The sequence below is a fragment of the Carassius gibelio genome, chromosome B22 (genome assembly GCF_023724105.1).
Source record: "Carassius gibelio isolate Cgi1373 ecotype wild population from Czech Republic chromosome B22, carGib1.2-hapl.c, whole genome shotgun sequence".
NCBI classification, from domain to species: Eukaryota; Metazoa; Chordata; class Actinopteri; order Cypriniformes; family Cyprinidae; genus Carassius; species Carassius gibelio.
Genome location: NC_068417.1, coordinates 26944179 through 26971127, shown reverse-complemented (window position 1 = coordinate 26971127; position 26949 = coordinate 26944179). Strand labels below are relative to the sequence as shown.

At 38.3% G+C, this 26949-nt stretch overlaps 2 protein-coding genes across 7 annotated transcripts; both read left to right on the top strand.

Annotated features, from left to right (window-relative positions):
• Positions 1 to 2660: 2660 nt before the first annotated feature.
• tcf3b (transcription factor 3b) lies at positions 2661 to 24838 on the top strand. Of its 6 annotated transcripts, none has more exons than XM_052590342.1 (21): positions 2661 to 3168; positions 6335 to 6431; positions 7538 to 7610; positions 11997 to 12058; positions 12152 to 12224; positions 12461 to 12501; positions 12588 to 12720; positions 12806 to 12852; positions 14896 to 14995; positions 15242 to 15378; positions 15462 to 15558; positions 15837 to 15895; positions 16054 to 16132; positions 16392 to 16465; positions 16985 to 17185; positions 17843 to 17954; positions 18079 to 18226; positions 18483 to 18536; positions 19276 to 19511; positions 21246 to 21398; positions 22198 to 24838. In XM_052590342.1, the coding sequence occupies exons 2-20, from the start codon at positions 6357 to 6359 to the stop codon at positions 21389 to 21391; spliced, it is 1947 nt and encodes a 648-aa protein (XP_052446302.1). In that variant the 5' UTR covers positions 2661 to 3168; positions 6335 to 6356; the 3' UTR covers positions 21392 to 21398; positions 22198 to 24838. The 6 variants fall into 6 exon arrangements, with proteins under 6 accessions (XP_052446302.1, XP_052446300.1, XP_052446301.1 ...); XM_052590340.1 differs by having other exon boundaries at positions 16982 to 17185; XM_052590341.1 differs by having other exon boundaries at positions 16389 to 16465.
• Positions 24839 to 25864: 1026 nt separating this feature from the next.
• LOC127988073 (cytochrome b-c1 complex subunit 10) lies at positions 25865 to 26525 on the top strand. The gene is made up of 2 exons (XM_052590587.1): positions 25865 to 25945; positions 26120 to 26525. The coding sequence occupies exons 1-2, from the start codon at positions 25890 to 25892 to the stop codon at positions 26238 to 26240; spliced, it is 177 nt and encodes a 58-aa protein (XP_052446547.1). The 5' UTR covers positions 25865 to 25889; the 3' UTR covers positions 26241 to 26525.
• The last annotated feature ends 424 nt before the right edge of the window (positions 26526 to 26949 follow it).

Sequence of the window (26949 nt, the reverse complement as noted above, 5' to 3'; positions counted from 1 at the left end):
ATGAAAAAAAAAATTTGTAAATAAAAAATAGGCAAAATGGGTAATTCTAAAATAATTGTCTAAAATGTATTGAATGTTTTTATTTTTATTTTAATGTTTATTTTTATGCTAATTTCAGTTTGCATATCCAAAAATGCATCTTGACAAATGTCTGAAAGTGTCAGTTTCAGTTTCAGTTCAGTTTTTTCTTTCTTTATGGAAAACCATCTTAACTCCCCCAAACAAGTGCTTTTTGAACCATTCATTAATGCAAATGGAAACACGCGAAAATAATACTTACGCTCTGTTAAACCAAATAAATACACGCTGTCATGAATCATTTCCATATACCAATTTAATGATAATTGCATGGTAATTTCATTGTATGCTTCAAATTGAGTAGTATAATATTATGCCAAGGAAACGTTACAATAGCAAAACAATAGTCTTTATTCAGACTTTCTACGTAGACAAATATTTTATACGCTCACACAAATGTATGAATGATTAGCAGAAACATGTGAAACATATGCTAATTTTGCTTCTACATCTGGCGTTAATTACAGACAGAGGGCGGAGGATGGCTGGAAGGAGGATTCAACAGAGTCTCTTAATGAATCCTACCATGCATGGAAACGAGATATTATACTAAACCATCTTAGATTTTTTGTGCAAATCTGTCACGTTTCACAGCCACTCTCTAAACTGTCCTCGCCGTTTTTTCATTTTGCTATATATTCTGACTGCTTGTGATGACGAATCCAGTGTCCATCAAAGTGATATCTCAGTCGACATAACTATTGGTCTTAAAATCCCTGGACGTCTTTCCAAACAGCAATGCGTCTTTCCTTCAAGATTTTTTTCTTCTCTTTTGTCTGTTTTAACCCTCCGTTCTGCATGACCCACTGCATGCTCTCCATGTCAGTCCCAGCTGTTACTACAAACTACTTGGAGATCTTACAAGCTCACTAATTTTCGCTCTTGAAATCCCACTGTTCGCCGTGAACCACAATCTGACCTATAGCAGTAGGCTCATTTGTCTTTGCTTGGAAAACTGGCTAAACTATATGACATATAATCTATATAATAATATATAAATAAATGTATGCATGATCAAACATTGTAGTTACTGTGCGTGGTGCTCTCTTTACGCTAGTAAAGGTATTTAAACCAGCTGTATTCCTTTGCCTTACAGCTCCATTGTCCACCATATAGGACCCTTGAGGCTAATTATTACAATTTACTGAGCTTTTTGTTATTCAATAGAGATCCATGATATGATTTACTAATTTGCTTGCTCCCTGCTGTGGAGATCATAAATGGTTCATTTATTCTGCTCTGATTTTGGCCATTTATCCTTCAGTTTCTTCAGAAGAACCCATAAAACTATCCCCTTAATTATTGTTATTATTAGATTAGATTAGATTTTTTAAACCACACCCTCCTCGGCTGTTCTATCTCCTTGACATTTAACTAAACAATTGGCTTTACGTATTCACTATTGGAATTGAAGCCCCTTCATGACATTTTCCATGATCTTCACCGATATTTAGACTCGTCTCTTTGCTTTGGTTGACCTCACTTCCTGCATCATTTTCTTCTCTTTCTGGTTGTTCCTTTCTGTGGGATTGGTGTGGTATGAAATCTACAATTGACTTGTACCGCTCTTGATATGTTGTTTCCTGCCATCATCCTTCTCTCTTCTTCTTCTGGCCATGCTGTATGGCCTCTCATCCCATCCCCCCACTACACACTCTGTTATGATCCCTGTATACTGTGATCCCATGCTCCTCTCCCCCCTCACTAGACCAGCTCTATGAATCAGCCACAGGGAGAGACGGAAACGATTCTGTGGTTGTGGTAAGATTTATGACTGAAAATGCATGCTCAGTAGGGCAAAGTATTTGGTGTGAGACTTCAATTTTGTTTTGGTTCCACACACCAGCCTAGCTCTGTAAATACATACATTTTAAAAATAAATGAGTATATTTTGCATGGGTTGGTTGTAGTGTGATGATTAAGGGTTAATGTAACTTTGGCAAGTTAGCTGGTAGTGTAAATTTATATTTATTTATAGGCACTGAGTAATAAGAATATTAAATGTAACACTTAATATATGCTATGGTTATTTTGTATTATAATAGAAATTTTAATCCATTACTGTTAACAGTCACGTGAGGCAAAAAACTAACAAAAAAAAAAAACATTTAAATATCAACAGATGAACTGGATACTGAAATGCAAAACTTGTAAACACTACTTCTGTTGGAAGGCTCTGTTGGAACTTACCTCAGCAAAGTCTTCCCTAAGAATAAATGGTGTGACCAAATCAAGTAGATAGACTAGTCTAACTAGTAGTCGCTAAAACCTCAATGTGAACTGGCAATTCACTTTTAAGAACGTTTTTGGTCGAATTAGAGAAACATCGCGCGGGCGTCGACGTTAACCAGACTAATAAAATGATGTCACGCAGGCTGTGCTCTAGCCCCTTTCAGTCAGCCTCACTGAACACACACAGTGTTCGTCACGAAAGGGGCTGGTCTGAAGTGAATATACGTGTGCCTATTGGACGTTCCAACCGCCTGTCACTTTATGTCGCCTTTCTATTGGCTGCTAGCATGCGGGTTTATCTCTTCATCTCTTGAAGCTCTTGTATAAATGCCGCTTACTTTTCTACCGTGAACCTCCGCCGGATGTTATAGTTCCTGTAAAAAATTATTTTCCCCTTAAACTACATCTATTATACCTTGTCTGATTAATGACCAACAACCATTCTGCACGCCCTGGCCACTCCTTGTGTTTTAACCCGTTGACCTAGTCGAAAAAACTCTTGACTCCTCTGGGCACATGAAACTGGACACCCGAGCGTTCGAGGCACCTCTTTCCAAGCGGAGGAATACATTGTTGCTGCTCACAATGTGGATGGAGGTGGTCAAGATGTCTACTAGAAGAATGAATTCACCTCAATTGTAACAATATAAAGGAAGTCGTTTGGATACAGACCTGCAACACTGTATTTATGACGCTGGTGTTTTGCTGGAGGATGTCAAAGGAGGAATAACGCACATTGTTGCGCCTATCAGCCTCTAATGCGCCGCGCTTCAAATTCTTTCAAGTTTTATGGTTTTTCCCTACGAGATTCAACCTTTCTTTTTTTACTACTGGATGTAAAACAACTGATAATCAGAGGTAATGCTTCTTTCCCGTTTCTCGAGTTTTACTCAATAAGTGAAATGATTTTAGTCTCATATTTACATCAGAGAGTCACATAATTGCATATTGAAGTTCCATTTAGCAAGTTTTTAGGACGTGTGCTTATGGAAGTTGGGGGGTGCAGAGTGTTTTTTTTTTTTTTTTTTTGGTTTCTTCTTCTTGCTTAGAGGCTGTGTTGGTGGTGGAAAGTCCTGCCCAGTTTTGTGCTGGTGGTCTTTAACCCAGTTCTATCCTAACAGAAATGACTCCTTTGTCCTTTTATCAAAGTAAGGATTAGTTTTGTGGGGCGCGTATGAGTTTAAGTGACTAGTTAAGAGCGAGCTGTCAGTGCACATTTAATTGACAAATTACTAATAGATGAAAGTTACTTTAATTCGGTAGATTTGTTCAAATGTATAATGTTCTACTGAACTTAGGCGCTGCGTTGTAGCGTGTTGTATCCAGGTTTGCCTTGCACAAAACGTTTGGTTTAATTCAGTTACTTCGGTGAATATTTTCTTCTTTTTGGGGGGCAGGAAATTCCTCGCCCCCCTCCCCACCCCCACTCGCCTTCATCAAATCGCGAGTCTCTTGAGGAAAAGTTGACATTTTGTCGCGGGTACTTTTATTAACTTGCGCTTAATCCCCGGCCAAGCTTCTACATTTATCTCACAACACATGAATAATTGAGAGTTATCGGCCCGACGGCTGCTTGATATTGATAATAACGCCGTCCTTATCAAAAGTACGTGCGCGCGATCGATGTGGCCTATTGGTTTTCGAAATGGTTTGCTATCGGAATACAATAAGTTTACAACTGAGAATAAATATTGACATTGTTCATGTCTGGTGGAGCTTAGCCTACTTACACAAAGAAAGGGACGTGACTGAACTCTAGTTTAAACGTGTTTGCACACAGTAATTGAGATGGGGTTTAAAAAGGACATTTTTTTTGTGGATTTATTCTTAACATGGATTTATTTCGGGTAGCCTATATTGAATTGGTGGTTAGTGGTAACACTGTTGCACCCTCTTACAACTAACCACCAATGGCTGCAGTGATACAGACCTTAAGATACAATTTAGCCTACCTTTGAACTACGAAATACGTTTCAAATTTGTGTTTCGCCTTGTTTTTAGTGTCACTTTATTAATTTCCCTTTATTGTGTGTGTGATGGGAACATTTACCGTTAGGGATGGAAATCTAGGGATGGAATATAGCGATTCTGCTTCAGTTTTTTCGCTTAATGATATCTTGACGATTTTAATGATGTTGATATAATAATATCAGGAAAAATGATTGTGGCATTTAGAGCTCAAATTATGCGACCGCACCAGATTTCAGCAGAACCGACGTAACAAATCATAAATAAATGTAGCTAGCCTACATCTCTCGCATTGGTGTTTTTTTTCCCTTTACAGACTTTTAGAGCTATCATAAATGCATCATAAAACTGACCCTGATTATAATGCAAATAGTAAACAAACGAAAAGGTGGTAAGCTGTTTCATTCATCATTTATAGAACATAATATGATTTGTAGGCCTGTCTTATTTGCACGTTGTCATTAGAACAACCAGTCAGTAATAGGCTTATGTAAGTTATGAGGTAACTTAAAATCAGACAAAACTAAATAAATCACTTGGGGTTCAGTAAGCGAGCTAGATTCATTCAATAACAACTCCAGCTGATTCATAAGAGTTTTCGATCCACTACATAAAACCGGTTCATAAGAATCATTCGTTCGAAATTCGAAATGTTATTTACATTTTTAGAATCACTTAAAAGAATCGACTCATAGAGTGACTTGTTTAGGAATCAGATTGGACTAAATTGATGATCAATAGGAAATACTGTCAGATTACATTGATCTGCTAAATGAATTACAGGTCATAAATAATTCGGATTAACTTTTTTCTTTTTTTCAAGAACCGGTTCTCGATTCCAAACCCTAATCAGACTACTACAAGGCCTTCACCTCATTGGTTGTTCATACCAGTTCAAATCAATTCATGTTCCTCGCATCTTTGGCGTTTGTTACATTTTACATGGAAATATGCTGATATATACCAAGTGTAATATATTTTTACTTGTGGTTTGGCTTTGTTTTGGCTGGCAAAGACTAGAGGGGAATGTGGGACCCTCCGTTACTATCTTTCTTGTCTTTTTACTGAGGGTCCACTTTCTACGTGTTGTCATTTAGTTGTTTTTGTTTGGGAGTCGAGAACGCAGTGTGAATAAAATGTACTTGCAAGGTGTAAAAACACTTTTATTTTAGCTATTGGCTTGTTATAGTGTTATAATCAGACTGCTGAAGAGAAACTAATGGTTAATAAGCAGGACTGCTAAAGCACACCACCTGTTGGCATGATACAGGACCCCTAACGATGTTCCAGAGGAGAAGTTTCTTTTTTTTTTTTTTTTTTTTACGAATATTTGACGATTTCATTGTATTTTAGTAAAAGAGATACTTAAAGTATTTTACTGTATTTGGAGACTGTTTAACCCCCCCCCCACGCCAACCCCACACCCTGGTTTGATGGTCTCCTTTCATGCAAATCGACTGGCCAGATAACTATAAATCATACACACGATAGAGATGTACAATAAGTCAAGAACATTGATTTGCATGTTCCATGTGCTGATATCATGGTTTCATGGAAACTTATTGACTTGTGATCGCATTGAGTTTCATTGGTGTGCTGAAGTTGCATAACACAACAATATCAATAATAAGATTGACCGACATAATAGAAGAACTGGCTCTTTGGAAACAATCAAAATAAAACCCTGTAATGCTTTTTGGCCGTTTAAGTGTAACACAAGACTAATTGTAGTGTGTAAAACATACAGGATGTCCTCGGCCAAATTACTTAACAAGCAAGTTTTAGATTCGAAATCAAAATCTTGGACAAAGATAATGACTTGGCACTGGCATTTCATACAGCCTCCTGAAGCAATGCACAGTTAGTTAATTAAATGTAGTCCCATTTTTCAGTTGAGACACGGAAATGCTGGTAATGTACTCTTATGAGATGTGTATGAGTACAATACACTCTCACTTTTATTTACTATTCGACATGCACTTCATCACTGCTTTTCTCATTCATCTGGTCTTTAGATAGCTCACCCCAGCTGTCTCTCTCTGGTTTTCTTCTGCAGGGTGCTTTAAAGACCGAGGGGTATGAACGAGGCGCACCAGAGAATGGCTACAGTGGGAACAGATAAGGAACTCAGTGACCTGTTGGATTTCAGTGCAGTAAGGAAGAGACTATGGAGTCTTTGTTACCGATCTAGACAAAAACTCTCTCTCGTAAAGAATCGCATTATGATTCCTTATTCGCTTCAACAACGTCTGACCTTGTAGTCAGAGGGTAGCCGGTTTTCTTCATAGCACTTCAAACTGATCAGATCTCACGTCACAATGCCTGCTGTGTTGTTGGTGGCTATAAACATTATAATGAATCTTTAAATCATGTGCGGTCTCCAACTGGGTCCTTAGAAGTGCAGTTTGCCAGTTGAAACATCTCCAGCATATAGCAATAACCAGTCCTCTCTTATCCTTATCTCTCTTATCCTTCCATTTATTATTCTTAATTTCACCTGTTGATAGAACTTGATTATTCTTGGCGGTCATGCTTTCCTAAATAGCTTCAAAAAAATAGCGAATATAAAAATGTTAATTCATTGATCATGCTTCATTTATTGCATTGGAAAATTGCCATCTACCGAAGCAGTGAATCAGCTAAGACAATACATTGATAATCAGACGTGCCAGATCGAATGCATTATGATCTCAAATCTAATTACAAATTTTTGATGGTTTAGTTACTCCCTCATATCGCATTCATTTTCCAGCCTTGAACTTTTGTAAAAAAAAAATTTTTTTAAAGGAGCTTCAGCATTTGGTATCTTCTTTCTCGTGGTGTAAAAGGTGGTTCACATTGTGAAAAATGTCTACCACGCCAGAAAGTCCCTCTCATGCACCATGCAAGGCTAGCACTGTTGCTGCTAATGGGTTTCTCTTTGCACTTCAAAAACAAAGAGGCGTCATCCATTCATGTAAACGGAGCCTCTTCAGCCCTTTCCGTGAAATCTTGAATTCTTTGTAGTACGAGACAAGATGCATCTTCAAAGAGCCATACTATTTTGTGAGGAAAGTCTCTTTCAGATTGAACCATTTTAGTGGGTTATATGTGGCAAAGTTGACATGACCTTTAGCATTAAACGTTTGAACAAGCTAAGCTTGACGTCATAGAGCGTGAATCCCCAATAATGCTGAAAAATCGATGTCTGTGGGCACCTGTTGATGTGAGTTTGTCGTAATATGCTACTATGCTTAAACTTCTTATTTTTCTGCCTTAGATGTTTGCACCCCCTGTGGCCAATGGAAAGAACAGGCCTACCACACTTGCTAGCAGTCAATTTAGTGGTTCAGGTAAGTCTAAACGCATGCCTTTTCCTGTTTAGTGTCACATATTCCCCGAATTTGCCATATTTGTACATTTCATAAGTTTAAAGCGGTGTTCTTTATAGCAGTTGAGATGTTTGGGCCAGTTGCTAAGTGCTCCTTCCTCTCAACAGAAGAAAAGGACATGCTTCTTCTTGTTTTCCTAAACCCTCTCTTTTATGAATTCACTGTAGTATATCCAGAGTCAAAGCTCGGGGCAGTTTGGATCCCTTTGAACTGGTTGTTCAGTTAAAGAACCTATTGCACAAACTTGTACATCGTAAAAACTTTGTTCGGTCAAGAGGAGTGACTGATTTCTGTTTATAATCCCGTTTTTGTCCAAAACATCTCATTGTCTTTTGTTTTGTTTGTCTGTTTGTCATCTTCTACTTTATAACCAGTTGCACATCACACTCACAAAAGTGTTATTTTTGCAACCATTGTTGGCTTGTGTTGCTCCAGTTTAGATTGTTCCAGAAGCTGTCAAAGTCATGAACGTCCCATGCATTTCTCTTCAAGTCTTTCCAGTCCGTGTGTCTGTTTCCCAATCGACACTTTAAACATCACCCTTGAATAAGAACAATCTGAGAACAAAGACTTAAATAAAGGCCTTACGGTCTCCAAATGATTGCCCCACGCCACCGCGTAAAACACTCCTCCCCCCACACAAGAAAACACTTTCTCCTCCTGCCAACTGACAGGAAATGGACCCTCTCTGAAACAAAGCTCTCTCATACCTCCCACCACCCTGCAGGAGGCCCGCATGAGAACAGCAAAAGAAACACGGTGAAAGATCACCAGCTTCACTCTCGGTCCTAAAGTGCCATTTACATAGCAGGGCCGAGCTAATGTCACTGTTTGAGATTTTTATTTGCGAGAGCTACCTGACACCGAGGTGACCCCAACTCTTAAATCTGTCACTTGTGAGATGCTTCTAGAAGGTCTCCGCGTCAGTCAGCATAAGCCTCACCCTGTGAACTCAGGATAACAGGATATGACATGACAACAAAGGTCCAAGTGACCGTTCCCCAGCGTTATTCATTTAAACTTCTAACAAAATTACGGGTTTAGTACATTCTAAGCTTTGTCGGCATAGTTGTGAACATGTTCTGGATAACCACAGAATATTTTTTTTACCTCGACCCTTTTTGTTTTTTAAAGAAGTATTTTGAGGATTTAAAAAACGTTATTTTATTTTTTGTATAGTTTTGTGTTGAGACCGCTGTTCCAGTCTAATTTTTATGTTTAAAATCTTCTCTGTATAAAAAGTTCTTCTTTTGCACAAATTGTCCCAAAGTTACAAAATGTTTTGACATTACATGGTTATGGCAGGAACTGCAAGTAATATGTGTATATTTTTTTGCACAAGCAAGCTAATTTGCAATGTTTCCAACTAGCCTCATGTTAGGACCTAACTTCAAAACATTGTACTCTGACATTTATTGTATTGCCCTGTCCTTTCCCATTTTATTTTGCTTTTAAAGAATTAAAGGACAAAGGACATTTTATTTCCTGTGGTAACATGCCACAAATGCTGTTGATAGAGCTTGACATTTATTGAACCCGGAACATTCCTTAAAGATCATAAAAAGTATTCCAAATTAACAAAAGCTGTGGTTTTCAACTTTAAACTAAAGGCCAGGAGTTAAACTTCTGACTGTCCTCTGCTATTCATTCAGAAGATCCCCAAAGTCATTTTTAGAGGAAGCAGTGGCCTTCAGAAGTGCATCTGGTCTTCAGGACAAAAGTGCTCGGAACGGGGGTGTCCATCTCCTCCCCCTCCTCGGGCAAAGCCACGGTGTTTGCAGGATTTTTCTTGCATGGGAGGACTTCACCAGGCGTCCTCTCGCTCACCCCACAGCTGCCCAACACGTCACCCACTGAGGACAGCATTAGGACAGGACAGAGTCCATTTCCCCCCAGTCACATCCCTGAGATGCGAGCACATTCACACACACCCCAACCCTCTACATTACGAGTAAATCACTTGCATATGCGACTAAAGCTGTGTCCGAAATCGCTCCCTATCCACAATAAAGTGCACTATATCGGGTGTCGGCTGTTGTGTAATGCTGAATTCTGAGTAAAGGAGTTCATTCTCACATTCGTTCACTACCCACAATCCTCTCTGATTCCGAGTGTACATCTGACACTATTTCCCTTAATCCCTTGCAGAGAGGACTTAGAGATGCCATTTCAATCTTTATTATTTCCTCTTTAACGGTTATTTCATGCATTATTAAATTAAAAAAGTATATTATTTAGGCATGGACTCAGTTTAATGTTTCACTAATTTACTGAGGAGGTGTTGTTAACTTACATGATATGATAGAGATGTGATGATAATTTGGTGGATGATATTATCCGTTAATCACCTATGTGGCGTATTCATCCTAATGTAACTAATGGTCGCCTGAGGGTGCTCTACAACCACGGTCATCTTATCTGAGCACAAAACGCTGCTCAGGAGAGTTTCAAGACAGTAAAAATAACAAATACATACAATGTATGTATAATATGTGTTTATTTTTGCTGCCAGTATTTTAATTTAATTATTAGTAACATATTAAGCATTACAAAACAAGTTAGGCCTAATAATACCATCGTTGAAACCACAAAGCTGGCACGGAGGTATATATAATTGCTATATAAAGTCATTGTGAGTGTTATTGTTATTCATTTTATTTTCTGAAATAATATAAATGTACAGCTCTAGCTCTCTGACGAGAAGAACCGGTTGCATCGGTTTTCGGATCACCAGTACACTGAACTGAGAACCGTTTCTGTCGGACACATGCGGGATTCAGATCGCGTCTGTACTGAACTGATTATTTTGGTGATCGATTCTGAACTGATTCTGTGCTAGTGTTATGATCTCTGTCCACTGGAACGCTATCGCTTTTAATTTTAAACGGTTTATTTAAAACAATTACTTATCAAACAGATGGAATTAGAAATAAAGGCCTGCCTCTAAAAGCCTGTTACCTTCTGCAGTTCAGGTAAATAAAGGCCCCAGCTTTTATTTGAGGAATTATGGTAGAATAGTATTACGGTATGGTGAGTAAACAAAAAAATGCCAAGGTGTTGGTAGGGGGGTTGACACCTCAAGCCATTATTGCTTCACTTTTGATATCTGCTGCGATCTGAACTTGAATAACTGCACGCTGTGCAGCTGATGTATTTGAAGGAGTTTATAAAGGAAATGATCTTTCCTCAGTGCAGGAAATGGAATCAGTTCCTGCATGACTGAATGTCAGATTTGTCTTTGAAGAATTGCATTTTGATGATTCCAGCAAATAAGTGGCCAATAACTCAAAATATAAATCACATTGTGTCCACAAAAAGAATAATAATAATTATACATACAAAACCATATTTGCCCTGAAAAAGCACCAGTTTAGTTTGCTGATGTGGTAATTAATTTGTAACAGTCTGACAAATCCAATCCAAAACCATTCTCCAATGTTAAACACCTTATATGGTCCTTCTGCATCTGAATCAGTATCTCTGCCTCTTCATTTTCCCCACATAAGATGATTCTGCCAGGGAGATTCTTTCACTCACACAGTCGGTGCCCACTTCATTTCCCATGCTGCCTGCGTGGGCTCCATAGATCACGGCTGTCAGTGTGGATGTCGCTATTTGCTCTGCTTTGTTAGCTTCATCACTCATGCTCAGCCTTCAGTGGCCGCTCTGGCTGAGACCCCCTCTTCTCTCACACATTTTTAATTAGACCTAAAAAAAAAAAAAATCAAAAGGCGAATATGAATATTCATGAACCAACTGCATTAATATGCACAATTATGCAAATCAGCATGCAATTAAGCCATGTGTCTTTGGAGAGCTTTGCATTAAGGCATAAGACAGGAGGCAGAGGGGAATGCTTTATGAGGAATTTCTGCTCCAGTACACTTTGTTGCCGCAATGTTTTCCAATATGCATTTTCTACATACAAAGCATTTTGGAGAACACTCCGTGTCCTATATGTCTTGTACTGAGGCCTGTGTTGTCCCTATGGGTCTCCACTCCCAAATGTACAATGATGCTAATTTCGCAATTCTTTGATCAGCCTGTTTTTGTTCTGCTTGCCATGATGTTCCTCCCCCCCAACTTGTCTTAATGAGATCCAGTGACTAAATGAATGCTCCCTTTATGGTCAGTGATGTCGAGGCTTGCTGAATGACATGGATATTAGTGTGGTGTGATGGTTTTGGATGAGATCCAGAGGCTGTCTGATAAGCACAGAACCAGCCACCAAATGTCCAATGGCCTTAAAGCATGAAAGGAGAATTAAAAATGGATCTTTATGTGATGGTTTAGTGCATGCCAAAACTTCAGTATTGGTCTGAGAGTTTGTGATCAATTGCTTTGTAGGTATGGAAGAACGCAGTAGTCCCTGGGCTGCTGGAGAGCAAACCAGTCCTTCTTTTAACCAGGTACAGGTAGACCCAATGACTTGTTTCTCATCTAAAGGTGTTGTTGGGACATGTTTTATTGTTTTGACCTGCTTCTGTCTTGGGTGTTTCCAGAACTATGGAGAGGGCTCACACTTCAACGAACATGATGGACTATCTTCTCCATTCCTTGGCACAGGAATTAGTGGTGAGTGAGCTTACCAACTTCTAGTTGGTTTATCTCAAAGCCACAAATGTAGAAACTGCCCCTTGGGTTTGGAAGTTGCTCAGGGTAGTTGAGTTCCTCTTTAGCCTCACAAAGAGCATTTACTCAACCTCCATGTTGTGGCATTGGCTTCAATTTCTTCCAATAATTGTGACATTTGCACTCCATTAAAAATGCTGAGTGAGATCGGTTCACTCCAATTTAATTTGTATTCGCAGGCAAGAATGAAAGGGGCGCTTACTCTTCCTTTGGGGGCCAGGTAAGTTGAATCAATTCTTGAGCAACACTTGAAAGTGCTTTAGTCACTTAAAGTGCTTAAATCTGTCATCTTGTTGTCCTCTAAAGCCAGGGTTCCTGCCCTCAGACATCGCCATGCCTTCTGCAGATGCCATGTCTCCATCCGGACTGAAGTCTGGCTCACAGTTTTACCAATCATACCCCAACAACCCCCGGAGACGCCCCTCAGAGGGAAGCATGGGTAAATGACAACATTTACTAGACTTGCATCAGATCAATCAGTATGGAAGGACAGAGTACAATGTATGCTTTGATCTTTTTCACAGATCCCCAACCGAAAAAGATCAGGAAGCCGCCAGGACTGCCATCTTCAGTGAGTAACCTTTCTGAAACTTTCTTACATGTTTCCCACTAAAAATATTTAATTACAACCTCATTTTAATGACCCAAATTGTGAGGAATTACACAACTGTTAAGTCACCAAAGTCCTGCCCTTTAGAAAATTGTAATTGCATAAACATGTTGTGATGATGTAGTGGCCATTACAGGAACTTCCAGAATTGAGTTCCAGCATTTGTGGCATCTGAAATGGTTTGACATCAGCCCAAAAGTTTAGCTCCAACACATCTGCCTGGACGTTTTTAGTGATAAATTCTTGCAGGAAGGTGCCTAATCCTACCCAATACCTAAACTTAACAGCTACCTTGCTAACTATTAGTACGCAACAAATTAGTAGTTATTGAGGCAAAAGTCGTAGGTAATGATTTGTTACTGGCGAGAACAGGACCTTCAAATAAACCCTCAGAGATTGTACCGTTGTGACAAACTATTAAATATTTAAGGCCCATCCTTCCATAAACAATCCAGTTGACAGACTTTTGAGTGAACAGGGTATGTATTTTCATTTGCATCAAAATATGTTTACCATGACTAAGGTCCATAATCCTTCTGAACCTTTGACCATTGCAAGTCAGCGTTAACTTGAAAAAACATGCAAGAAGTCATACCCCTTTTTTCAAGTCATGGGAAGAGTAACCATTGTTTCTTGATCTAAATCCACATAAGCTCAACACTTTGCCCTCTAAAGCCCCTCCCTGAATGTGATCCTTCATTTTCGCCAATGCTAGACCTTATCCTCCCCCTCTTCCAAAGTGACCCAGTTGTGAGTCCCCTTGCACCTCTCTCTCTCTCTCTCTCTCCCTCTCTTGCTTGTCTTAGCTCAGATTAATGGCTTCTGATGAGCTAGGAATCTAGCTCCTGCTGAATCCTACTCTACGGCTCAGTATAACTTCCTCTTTTGCCGCCACAGCATTATAATACCCTAATGAATGCGCCAATGCTCACCTGCTACCTTTGCCATACTTTTGAGATATTTCAAAATATACGTTTTTTTGAAGTTTAAATCCAACTTTGGCTAAGCACTAAAGGATATTGATCTTCTCAAGTGCATCAACAAATCATTGCGAGGGTGTGTTTCCTGGTGGACTTCAGAGAAGAGGGCCATTCTCAGGTTCTTTTTCCTCCCTCATTTGTTCTTTTATGTGGTTTCTACATAATCAACCAGTCTATTTTGCTCCACTCCTACCACTTCTTCGGCAAGACCTCTCCCCCCACTGTTCTCACCCCTCCCCTCTTCAGCCCAGCTGCCTGTGGAGTTGGACGGGCTCCAGGAGTAGGCAGATGGCTCTGTAATTAGAAGTGCATCTCTCCATTCCCATCCCACTTCTCCCTGTTAAATCAAATTACAGGCAAAAGAGAAATATCGCTTTGCTGGATTTGTATTCTCCGTTGGCCCGAGACCCACCCGCCCTCCGGCGCCCCCCTCTCTCCCAAACACTCTCTCATGTATGCACGCATACAGACAAACATACAAATCATACATGTTTAGACGTGCTTGTTGGGGAATACGCTGTATGGAGGTATGCCTCGGGGCTCCTGAATTCAGATGAATTTCCGATCATCATGCAGTTCCGTTTAACGGTTCCAGATAATTTTATTGTGACTACTATAAACAAAACGAAGCTTTTTTTTCCATTTCAACGTTATGGAATATATTAACACCCAGTGGTCTTAGCCTGAGTTGGACTCACTCTCAGTGATGGTGCTCCCTGTAGCTGTCCTCCCTGTCCTTTTTGGCTCATGGGAGTGCGAGAGGAAGTGCCGACTGTGCCATGAGATGGCCGTGGCGCATTTCCCTGCATGCTCTGTTCTCTATCCCTGCCACTTTATCTGAGGGGGCACTATGGAAACACGCGTCCACGTCATTTGTACCGAAAATCACTACGCGCTTGCCAGCTTCATGGGCTCCATGTCAGTTGTGCATTCAAGTGCAAGCGATTTGCTATGGAAATTTTGTCCATATGAAGCCTGTTACTTTGAACGCCATGTTTCTTTTCGTCCTTGTTTGTAAACGCAGGTTTATGCTGCCACCTCTGGCGATGACTATATCCGTGATGGTGCTGCCTACCCAGGCTCCAAACCTGGTTCTGTGTACCCAGGATCCTTTTACATGCAAGGTGTGTACACTGGAGAAATAAAATCATCTTTCCTTTATCTCCCAGAGCCGTAAATTCTAATATTAATGCGTGCATAACTTGTTCATGCAGACATGTTTGCAAACAGACTAAGCAATAGCTGTGTTTGTTTGATTTGAAATTAGGAGCATACACAAAGACAAATGTTCCTTTGGATTAGAATAGACATCCAGATAAGTTCTTGTGCTGACTGTTATTGATCCTTCCCTTCTGCCTTTGTGTTCGCAGAGGGCCTACACTCCTCTTCGGACCCCTGGGCCCCCTCTGGATCCATAGGTCAGTCGGGCTACACGGCTATGCTGGGGAATTCGCCTCACATCAGTCAGCCAGGCTCCTTCTCTGCGATAAACCCACAAGACAGAATGGTATGTCTTCTGAAAGGTTTTGGAAAAGGACTTAAATTGTGACTCAGTTCAGAAGCTCCAGTAACTGTGTTTATTCCTTACAGAACTATCCCTTGCATGGAGCGGACGTCAATGGCTTCCATTCAGGCTCCGCAGCTTATACCCACACATCCTCCATGAATGGATCAGACAGCATTTTGGGTAAATTACCTTCGTCGTTTGATTTTAATGTCCTCTAGGTTGTGAAATGAGCTTGTAAGTGAGTTCAGATTGGATCTTGAAGTTGATTCTTCTTGTGAAATCATTTTTGGCCCTGGACTAGTCTGAACTCGAACTGTAATTTAGAGGAAATGGCCTTCAATCTTTCATTTGGACTGTGAATGGACATTTTTAGCAGATAGCAAATTATGGATCACTTGAATAGTCGTGACATTGGCGTAATGAATGGAGTTAATAAGTACTCCCGTTCTCTCCCACAGCAAGCAGAGGTTCAGTCGCAAGCAGCTCAGGTGATGAGATCGGAAAAGCTCTTGCTTCGGTGAGTGAGCTTTCATTAATCACCATGAAAGAGCATTTGGCCATGTGAAGTCAAAGATGGAAAGCATTATTCAGACTTTCAGTGATCCTTTGGGTATGGATTATTATTCGCCATAGTTGAAGAAGCGCTTCACATTTTGTCGTGTTTTTGATTGACAGATCTATCCTTCGGACCACAACGGCAACAACTTCTCCTCCACTCCTTCCACTCCTGTGGGCTCCCCTCAGGGCATTGCAAGTAAGCCAGAAACGCAGTCTCATTCCGTCAAACCTTGATCTGGTGCATTAGATAAGTTTGTATTGAAAGATACCAAGACAAAAACGTCTACGCATAGGAAGAAGCATGAAGATTCATAAATCACTTTCTTTAGATTAATGGGCTTTGTTTTGGTCAAGGTGTGATTGTGAAGCTCTAGAGCGCCATCTGCTGTGGTAGTGGCACACTAGCATTCAGATGTTTCACACTCAGGCTATATACATCATGTTCTTCTCAGCAGGTGCAGCACAGTGGTCGAGAGCTTCTGGCCAGACTGCTCTGTCTCCTAACTATGAGGGTGGACTACATGCACTGGTAGGTTTATAAAGTTCCCCGATGTTAACACCTCAAGCTTCACTCTTTGATTAAATGGATCTACAAACCGTATTGTTTTTGTAGTTTAGCTTTTTTATTTTCATCACTTTTAATTTTGTTTTAGCTAAAATCTGTGATCTGTAATATGTGAGCTGCCAGTGCACCATTTCAAAGGTTCATTTAAGCAAAAATTTTTCTTTCTTAACTTTTTCAACTAACGACAGTGACTTTAATAGTTTTAGTTTTACTTAATAACAACATTGATGTAAAACCACATTTAGCAATGACAAAATTTTTAGATAGTTTTTAAATTTTTTTTACTTCAAAACATTAAATACATCTTTTTTTTGTTGTATATATTTTTTTTAATATAGACTTTTTAGTTGTGTTAATGACTGTTTTTGGCCTCTCTGTGCACAAAGCATCTGTGCTTTTTATTCTACAGAGGAATTTATTTCAGTTTAATAACTTGTATTATATACTTCTATCAATAATATCAATTATATCTCTCCACAGCAGAACAAAATGGAAGACCGGCTGGAGGAAGCCATTCATGTGCTGCGAAGTCATGCGGTGGGTCAGGCCCCGGGAATCCCTGGAGCCCATGCCGACCTGCACGGCCTACTCAGTGCCGTCTCCACATCCAGTGGATCTTTGGGGGGTCTCCCTCAGACCTACTCCAACCCAGCACTGCCCCTGAGCACCAGACATCCTACCATGGTTAGTGTAGGCATTATGTATGATCCAAGCAGATGGATAACATGAAATTGCACCCAAGGCATCATGTTTTTACTGTATTGGTTAATTTAGTCACTTAACAGTTTAATTATTGCAACTGTAATGTTATAAAGCTATGAGAATACTTTTTGTGTGCAAAAAAACTACTTTATTCAACAGTTTCTTCTCTTCCGTGTCAGTCTTTGATGCACGTTTACAAGAGAACCATGACGAAAAATTTCTAACTCATCCTCTCTGTCGAAATCTTCAGACATCTTTACGAAGACAGAGTTTCTGCTTGTAAACAAGGTGTAGCGCATCCAAGTTCAGAAAAGCTGTTAAACCACTGATAACACATGGACTATTTTAACAATGTCTTTACTAATTTTCTGGGTCTTGAAAGTTTCAGTTGCGTTGCTGTCTATGCAGGGTCAGAAAGCTCTCAGATTTCATCGAAAATATCTTTATTTTTGTTTAGAAGATGAACAAAGGTCTTTGTGTTTGGAACGACATGTAACTAGAGTTTCAAACTAGCTTCACAAACACTGATAACAGGCCTCTAGTTTAGAGCTGCATGTGGTTTGTAACACAAAACAATAAAACTGCACCTGTGGGTATTGATATGTGCTAATTGCTCTCCCTTGCTGCACTTGTCTGCAGGCTGGAAGCCATCATGACGACCATGCCTGCCTTCCTCCCAGCAGCACCCTTTTGCAGTCCGCTCATGCTTCAGGCGCCCCACAGCCTGGAGGAGCACCAGAGGGTTTTAACAGTGAGTAGAAGTTTCAATTTCTCTTTCTGAACCGACCGAACATGTAAACAACAGATGCAAATGCTGAGAGTTGCGTGTGAGTTTCAGCGGGATGCATTTAATGATTTCCTATTTTTGGCTTCAGGTTTGCCCGGAGGCTTGGCCCACACCACGCTTTCGTCAAACAAGTCTGATATTAAGAGGGAAGACAAGGAGGAAGATGAGAACTCCTCTGTGGCCGATAAGTCTGAGGAAGAGAAGAAGGAAAGCAAACCGTCTCGTACCAGAACAAGGTACAAGATCGCCTTTTTAAGCATTCCTGTCTAAACTAATGGCTGATTGATTTTTAAACCGTAAACACTCAAGCAAATCTGCATTGTCTTAATTTGATCGTCTACAACAAATGTCTAATAAGTTTCTGTGTCTGTTCAAATGTTTCTTCACATCAGGCCAGGCCTGATCTGAAAGTGTTTGGGCTCCCCCAACACCCAAAATACCATGTTTTATAGTGTTCTCCACCCCCCTCCCAAACTCTCACATTGTTTTCAGAAAGGAGGTGTTTACCCATCAAGTCCTTTCAGGTGTATCAGACCAGGGAGAAGAGTAAGTCTATCTCCCACCATAGAGTGCATGTTTGTGAAAGACTCCGGATGCACACTTGATTCGCTTTTAAACTTTAAATGTCTGTGTGTTATTGTGCACAAAATAAATTCAAAGCCATTAAAACACTAAGACGATTTTTGCACAGGTGGGACTCTGACCTATATAGGATGTTTTCACTGGTTTTTCAATGCACAATTGGCAGCAAATAAAGAACATTTGTGTTTTTGTCTTTTATATATGAATTTTTTCATTCACCTCCTGATCTAAAATGGGGTTAAGATTGATGTTTCTATACTACACCAGTAAAACATTTGGAGATAAATTCTCATTCTTTTGTCATGAAATGGTGAAAATGAAAAAAAAAAAAATCAGCAAAACTATGAAATAACCCTAATGGACTATGATGCTTAACAGCTTTGAAGGAGTTTGCATGTATTCTGGACACTGTTTTCACTGATTTGACACATTTATGCAAAGCCTTCAGATCCAAAACCTATTTAGCATGAGAAGACATTAGTCAGGTGTGTCCAAACTTTTGACTAGTACTATATTTAAGAGATTTATAAGTACTTTATGTACACAACTTTACACCTAATATACTTCAGCAGGCACCTGGACTAGAGAGTGTACTTGTCACCTTGTTAAACGTGTTAAATGGTCAAATAAAATAAATGTTCAATTAATTGTACGGTTTTAAAAATGGAATTTAAATGTTATATGTATTATTATCTCTTCACAGTCAAGACAATGAAGATGATGAGGATTTACCGCCAGAGTTAAAGGTCGAGCGGGAGAAAGAGCGGCGAGTGGCGAACAACGCACGAGAGCGACTGCGCGTGCGTGATATCAATGAGGCCTTCAAAGAGCTCGGCCGCATGTGCCAGCTGCACCTGAGCAATGACAAACCCCAGACCAAACTGCTCATCCTGCACCAGGCCGTCAACGTGATCCTAAACCTGGAGCAACAAGTCCGCGGTATGTGTTTTCTCCTTTAAAGGGATAGTTCACGCAAAAGAATTAAAACTCTTTCATTATTTACTCGCCTTCATGTCGTTCCAAACATGTAAGACCTTTGTTCATCTTCGTAACACAAATTAAGATATTTTTGATGAATTCCAAGAGCCCTCTGGCCCTCCATCGACTGCAAGGATCCAAACCCGATCCCCACGGTTAGTATTACCGTTTCATATTTTAATTATCATTAAATCTGTATTCAATAACTGCGATTGGAACAACTCCCAATAAAGAAATACTATCCAGCATAAAGCTAAGTTTTCAGTAACAGCACGCGGAGTAGTTTCGTTTTGAGTGAAAATGGGAAATTATACGAATTAATATATGAATTAATATATGAATGTACTTCTGAAGGTTCTGACTGTGTTCAGAAACGATTTGATGACTTTTTGTTTTCATTTCTCCTCCATGTTATACCTGAAGGAAGCGTTCTTAATCACAATACTGCTTTTGTCCACGGAGGTTACGGGAAACAGCTGTAATTCAGCTTTTCTATAAGCGCCACCTTCTGTCAACAACTGGATTAACAGAGACTTATGTTTACATTCAGTCTGCGTGTAGCTTCTGTCAGGACAAAAACAGACCGAATCTGCATGCCCTGCTGTAAATTTTGACCGGTTGAACAAAAACAAGTTTATGTGGATTCTACATATTTAAACAATTTAGATAAATTACCTAGAATGATTTATGGAGTAGATAAAATGCATATAATCATTTTATATTATTATTAATAATTATCATTTTGACTTAACTTTTTTTTTTTTATATAGGCTGAAATGTGAGGTTTACCTTTTTATTAAACTTTTTCAAAGCTTTATTTGAACATTTACATGAGATATTTGAATGTGCTATTAAACTGTTGTTAGTCAAGTTGTCATTTAAAATGTATGATTTAAAATGTATGATTTATGCAAACAAAAAGTAATTTTTATTTGTTGTTTGTTTAATTTTATAAATAAAACATAAAGTAATTTATGTGCCGGTACCTTTTGAATGTCTCCAACACATTTTAACAATACCGTGATAATACTGATAACCGTGATAACTTAGGTCACTATAATCGTGATAAAAAAATTCTTACCATTACATCCCTCGTTAAAATAATCCATGTGACAATTATTTCTTTGCGCACTAAAATATTCTCGTAGCTTTGTAAAATTACGGTTGAACCACTGATGTCCCATGGATTATTTTAACGGATCTCCTTGCTACATTTCTGATCCTTGATCATGTTTGGATCCTTGCTGCCTATGGGAGGAGCCAGAGAGCTCTCGGATTTCATCAAAAATATCTTAATTTGTGTTCCGAAGATGAACTAATTTCATACAGGTTTTGAACGACACCAGGGTGAGTAATTAATGACAGAATTTTCATTTTTGGGTGAACTAACTCTTTAATACTAACACAAAACAGCATTTACTTGTTTAATTTGAAATTTTTTGAGTAATACTTAATATTCAATGGGGAAATAATATGTTGAGACTTATTGAAATATTTTAATTTATAATAGTTTTGATTGATATCTGTTCACTTGGCCTTGCAAATATCAGTGAAATGCTTTATGATAAATGAACAGTTAACCTTTTCTAAAAATCAGTATTGGACTTCCTTTTATGTGAATTAATCCCTAATTTTGTGCTTTTACTTAAATTTTTAGAACTTTAGAACTTAATTTTTAAATTTTTTAACATTTAGAACGCAACCTGAACCCAAAAGCGGCATGTCTGAAGCGACGTGAAGAGGAGAAAGTGTCCGGGGTGGTTGGAGACACTCAAATGCAGATCTCCGGACCACATCAAGGACTAGGAGGAGATGGACGCAACTCTGTCAGTCACATGTGATCATGTGGTATGTTAATGCACATTTAAACATTGCCTCACTTTGTGTAACCCAGGTTATGCAAACACTTTTTGGTCACTAGTTGATAATACAGTTAATATAGTATACAATAGTTAGACACCAAAAATTAGAGATGCATTTTATCGCTACTGTGCTGATTAACACTTATTTTAATAGCACAATTTAATGGTCTTAAGCAAATGTCAAAAACTAAATCCATTTTTATCCAATGTTGTAATGCTTTTTGTTATTTATTTTGACAAAATGGTATAGAATGTAAATATCTGCCATTTATCAGCCATGGCATTAAAAATTTGTTTCTTATTAGTTATTTTAGTAGTGTATATGTGATATTATATTATTTAATCATATTTTAAATTAGCTTCTTTCTTTGTATTTTCAGTTACAGCCTTTATTTTAGTAATTGTGTTATGCACGTTGTAATTTTTAATTGCTTTAGTAATTTTAGTACTTCATCTTAAAACCTATTTCAGTTATTTTCCAATGCAAGACCATACTTATATTTTATTTTGGCAACGTTTGTTAATATTAGTCAACTACACATTGAGAAATACTTCTTAAGGACTCAATGATTTTTAGTTATTGTTAATTGCAACATTTAATGATACATAAATATCTGTAGTTGTGTCTGTTAATATCTAATTAGCTTAAGATGAAATAAACAATGAACAGTAATTAGAAGTAATTAGTGTAAAGTGTTACACTTATTTTAAAGTAGCTTAATTTCAATTACTAAATGATATTTTATAGTTTTAGTCTCTGATGGAAATCTGTTTTCTCTCCTTAGAACCAGTGAACTTTCTTGGGGCTCCTGGAAGCAGTGACCTTGAATCTCTTCCACCGTTCTCATCCTCTCTGTGTGCATATAGTGACTCGGAAAGCATATCATCCACGAAATCAGAGATGAGCCCTCCAAAACTTTTCGGACACACGAACCGACCCGCCAAAACTGACACAGCAGATTTTGTCCGTGATCACTCCAGACCGCAACTACCAGCACAAATGTGAAGAACTCTTTCTCAAGTCATTTTGTATTTTTCTGCTTCCTTTGGATCATAGAAATAGACAAGTTCTGACCACAGCTGACGTTTGCTTTTCCACTGCAGAAAAAGAGAGTTTTGATCGAGAAACGAGACGGACGTCAATTTAATCATGGATTCGTGCCTAATTGTTACGTTTTATATAAAAGACGCAAACTGCTTACATGTGCGGAACAAAAAAAGTTTGGGAGTTGCTTGTACATGAGCAATTTTTCTTTTCTTTCTTTTTTTTTAAATGTGGTTTGTCATTCCCTACTGAAAGGTACAGTCTTACGTGCGTTGTTTCACCAAACCCCATGAGAAATGGGGCAAACCTGCAGTACTTTTGAGGACGGTGTATCCCAGCATGCCTCTGCTCTATGGGCCAGGGCTCTTTGGGAACGAGAGAAAAGCACACGGGCCGTCGCAGCTCTTCAGACTGTTTCATCTTCCTGGAAACACCACGCATTATCAGCTCTCACGATGCCATTGACTATTTCAGCCAATCGGAAGAAAGCACATCATAAAGGAGCGTGAGCTTCTGTTACAATGACAACAGCGCTTGGATTCCATTGTGTCCCCAAGCAAAAAATTGCCAAGTTGACCTTTCACTTCTTTTATTTTTATCAACCGAATAACTTCAATCATCACTCGCTCGCATCGACTCATTGTTGCCAAAAGCGTACACATGTCCACCTCACACATATGAAATGGATATTATTTCGATTTGAGGAAAAATGTAAGAATATATATATATATATATACATAAATATATATATTTTTGTTAGTCGATGCATTGTAGATTCCTAATTAACAAAAACATGTTAGTTTGAAGTGTAGAGTCTATAGCGCAAGTGAACGCTCGGAGACGCGTCGTACGATTTCAAGAAAAAACCCTGCGTATATTTTCAGAAACGAAAGGTTTGGGCGAGGCGACCCGTGGCTAATTTGATCCCAGACGCCCCCTGATACGCTAATGAAGAACTGATAGTGATGGTTAAGGGTGCATTGAGGTTCAAAACCTCGCGATAGTTTCCTGATTTCAGGGAACTGTACGTCACTAGAAGTGTTCTTAGGCAATGGTGTAGAGCGTAAGCAACGTTCACCATCATTTCAGTCTCGCCAGTGCACACAATGCAACCTGTTTGAATGTAACATTCAGATGTACACACTCTCACGTCTCCATCAGACTGGCTTACTGTGAGTTTAGTTGATCCATATTGTCATTTCAAGGTGTACGTCTCAACCCATTTTTCGTCATATGCGTGAGATAATGTTCCCCGATGGTTTGAATTACGTATGTAGGAAAGAAATGGTGTTATAAACTGAATAATTTTCACAGTGTCCACAATGGATATGATTTCGGAGTAATAACATTTCACCGTAAGGGGGATACTGAGCTTAGGTTAATGGAGACCTAATATCAATTCTTGATGAAGATAAAAAAGTTGTTAAACATTTATATATATCGTGGCCTTCTTATTCTCAAGACTGTCATTTTTGAGAGTGATGCCTTGTCAGTGCCTAAACTTACTTTCATTGTAAACTTGACCATTTGTTTTATTTCGAAATGCAAAAATGTTTCATCCGTCTTTTTTTCTTTTCTTTTTGGAAGCATCTGTGTAGTATTTAATCTGAAATTTAGAAGCATTGTAGTCTTTCATCCTCATTATTATGCCGTGTGTGTGTGTGCACCTTTTTGGCAATTTTAGGATTCTCTTTCCGGTCATCTTTGGCTTGACTAGGTTGGAATTTGCTTTTTTGCTTTCAAGATGTTGGTGTCCTGTGTTCTGTGAAGCACACGAGAAAATTGAAGGATCTTTGTCGATTAATCAGATGGGGGCCAGAAACACTAGACTGTTATGAGTAATTCTCAATTTACCCAGCTGATACCATCATGTTTGTTTTGATAATATCCATGAAATATATGAGTGCTAGACTTGTTTTTGCCTCCTGCGTAATGCTGAAGGGGAGTTGTCGTGTCATCAAAGATTCTCCTGTCTATAATTACTTTATTTTTCTCCCCAAAGCAATGAATGTTCAACTAAAGTGAACATTTTTGAATGAATTGTTGTGTGCCGAAGTAAGACTGCTAACCATTATTTCCATCAGAATTAAGATGTGTGTGAGTTTTACCGAACCTGGTGTCTTGCAGTCGCAGAAGGGACATGAACAATACTGCTGTTGTGTCTTCAGAGTGCCTCCGGTCTTTGTCATTATTATAATTTTTTGTCTTTGTTTTTATAAATATATATATAAAGTAGGTATTGAGAACTGTCCTGTATATAACAGTAATGTAGCAATAAATGTGCCATTTTTAATAACAGAATTATACTTTTTTTTCAATGTCTTGCTTTGGATCTTGTATACCTTCAAATGAGTTAAATAAAAGAAAACATTGTAATAAAAGTCTTACCTTTGCGTGTCTTTGTCGATAAATGCTTGGGGTAAAGAGAAATAAGGACCATTTTGACTGAGAGAACGATAATTATAACGTCCACACACTAATGGACGATTTCTTTCTCTTCGTTAAAAGAGCGATGCAGCTACGTCATCTGCCGCCTAAATGGTGTTTTTTTTTCGATCTTTATATATATATATATATATATATATATATATATATATATATATATATATATATATATATATATATATATATATATATATATATATATATATATATATATAGATAGATAGATATAGATATAGATATATATCTATATCTATATATATATTTATAGATATAGATATATATATATCTATATCTATAGATATATAGATATATATATATCTATAGATATATATATGCCTTTAAATCAGTCAAATTGCAGAGAAAACCCGATATCTTTCAAAGATTTTATGCCACTATAGGCTACATCGATTTTTTTTTAATTCTTCTAGATCTTTCTCTTAAGTAACCAAACTTAAGAACTTTTGTTTGTAGGTGGACTGATAAAAAGCCCAGATTTTAAGAGACTATTTTAACAAAATCATTTGTGTTCCTTTTACTTTTCTTTTTTTATACAATTTTTAACATACAAAAGACGAAAAACAATACATATTTGCATTAGACAAGTAGGCGCATGCGTGTAAATAGAAAAATAAATTAATAATAAATTATTTAGCGAAAATTAAAAGGGCTTGGGTGAAAAGGGCTTAATAATAATAATAATAATAATTTGTTGCCGATATCCTGTGCATTTAATAAGTTTTATTCAAGACAATTACACAATACCAGCATTTTATGCCATTTTCATCGCAAATCCTTGTTTTAAAATGTTGGCTATGTTCTTCACACTCTGTTTTAGTGTCTGTTTTAACCATAGACAGTAAAAGAACCAAATACAGTCTCCGCACTTTTCCAGACTTTTCTATCAGGCTTATAACGGACAGCCCGGGGTCCTGAAACAGCCATTTGAACTTGTTTACCTTTTGAACACAGAAAGAGAGAGAGAAAGTGATGCAAAAAATAATAAAGCGGATCGGACCCAAATATGTCTCCATTGCCAGAACGTGGTAAGTTCATCTTTGATTTAATAATCAGTTAAGTAGAACAAGATGTTGACTTCAAAGTCAAGCAGCTCGTCTGACATTCAGCATGTGTTTCCACTCTCATAACTCTAGAATATCTCGCTATTAATGAGTAATTACATATTTTTTTGACATACTATTTCTTTTCACGCACTTCAGGGTTCCGACGCTGCTCGGATGGGGTACAGTTGGTGGCCTGGCTGTTGTATATTTCACAGACTGGCGGCTGATCATGGATTATGTTCCCTACATCAGAGGCAAATTCAAGAAGGACGACTAGTTGACCAGATCTCTGGAAATCTGCTGCTGTGCATTTTAGCCGGGAACAAACAGCTGATGCTTTGACCAACCAGTAGGCGGCGCTGCTGATGTGACATTCAGCCATAAAGATCGAAGATCTGCCACAGTGTTATATTTGTGTTGAAAATATCTTATAATGTTGTTTGTGTGTAAATCAGTCTTGCTTACAAGCTGTTGTCTGTACAGGGAGTCTAAAATGGTTTAGTTTTATGCGTGGCACATCCATATTGCGTTACTTTTGTGAATAAATGGTGATATTTCTCTATACACGTGTCATTACATTTATTTTAGGCGAGTGGATTCAAATTAACGCGACAGTTTTTACATATTCCTTGTACTTCTTAATAAATATTGCTATTTTTATTTTACCAGGAAATAATCCCATTGAGATTCAGAATCTCTTTTCAATGGAGTCCTGGATAAGACAGGGGAATAGTTCCATATAAAAAAATACATAAACAAACATTTAACAAAAAAAAAATTTAACATCTCAAAATGATCAACAGCAGCACTCAGTAACAGCACATGTGCATATAGTACTCAAATAGTCCTTTATCCTGATTTTAAATTGTGTCATTGTCTGTAAATAATAAAATTTGAGCTGATTCTGCAATTTATTCCAGGAAAAATGTGCATAAACCTTAATGTCACTTTCACCGAAGCCAGTTCGCGTTCGTGGGATATCATAC

Excerpts from the sequence above, each read along its gene's own strand:
- LOC127988073 (XM_052590587.1), top strand. The coding sequence starts at position 25,890 with ATGCAAAAAATAATAAAGCGGATCGGACCCAAATATGTCTCCATTGCC. Across the intron at positions 25,946-26,119 it reads GTCTCCATTGCCAGAACGTG|GGTTCCGACGCTGCTCGGAT; the intron begins GTAAGTTCATCT and ends CACGCACTTCAG.
- tcf3b (XM_052590339.1), top strand. The coding sequence starts at position 6,357 with ATGAACGAGGCGCACCAGAGAATGGCTACAGTGGGAACAGATAAGGAA. Across the intron at positions 6,432-7,537 it reads ACCTGTTGGATTTCAGTGCA|ATGTTTGCACCCCCTGTGGC; the intron begins GTAAGGAAGAGA and ends TTTCTGCCTTAG. Across the intron at positions 12,059-12,151 it reads CCAGTCCTTCTTTTAACCAG|AACTATGGAGAGGGCTCACA; the intron begins GTACAGGTAGAC and ends GGGTGTTTCCAG.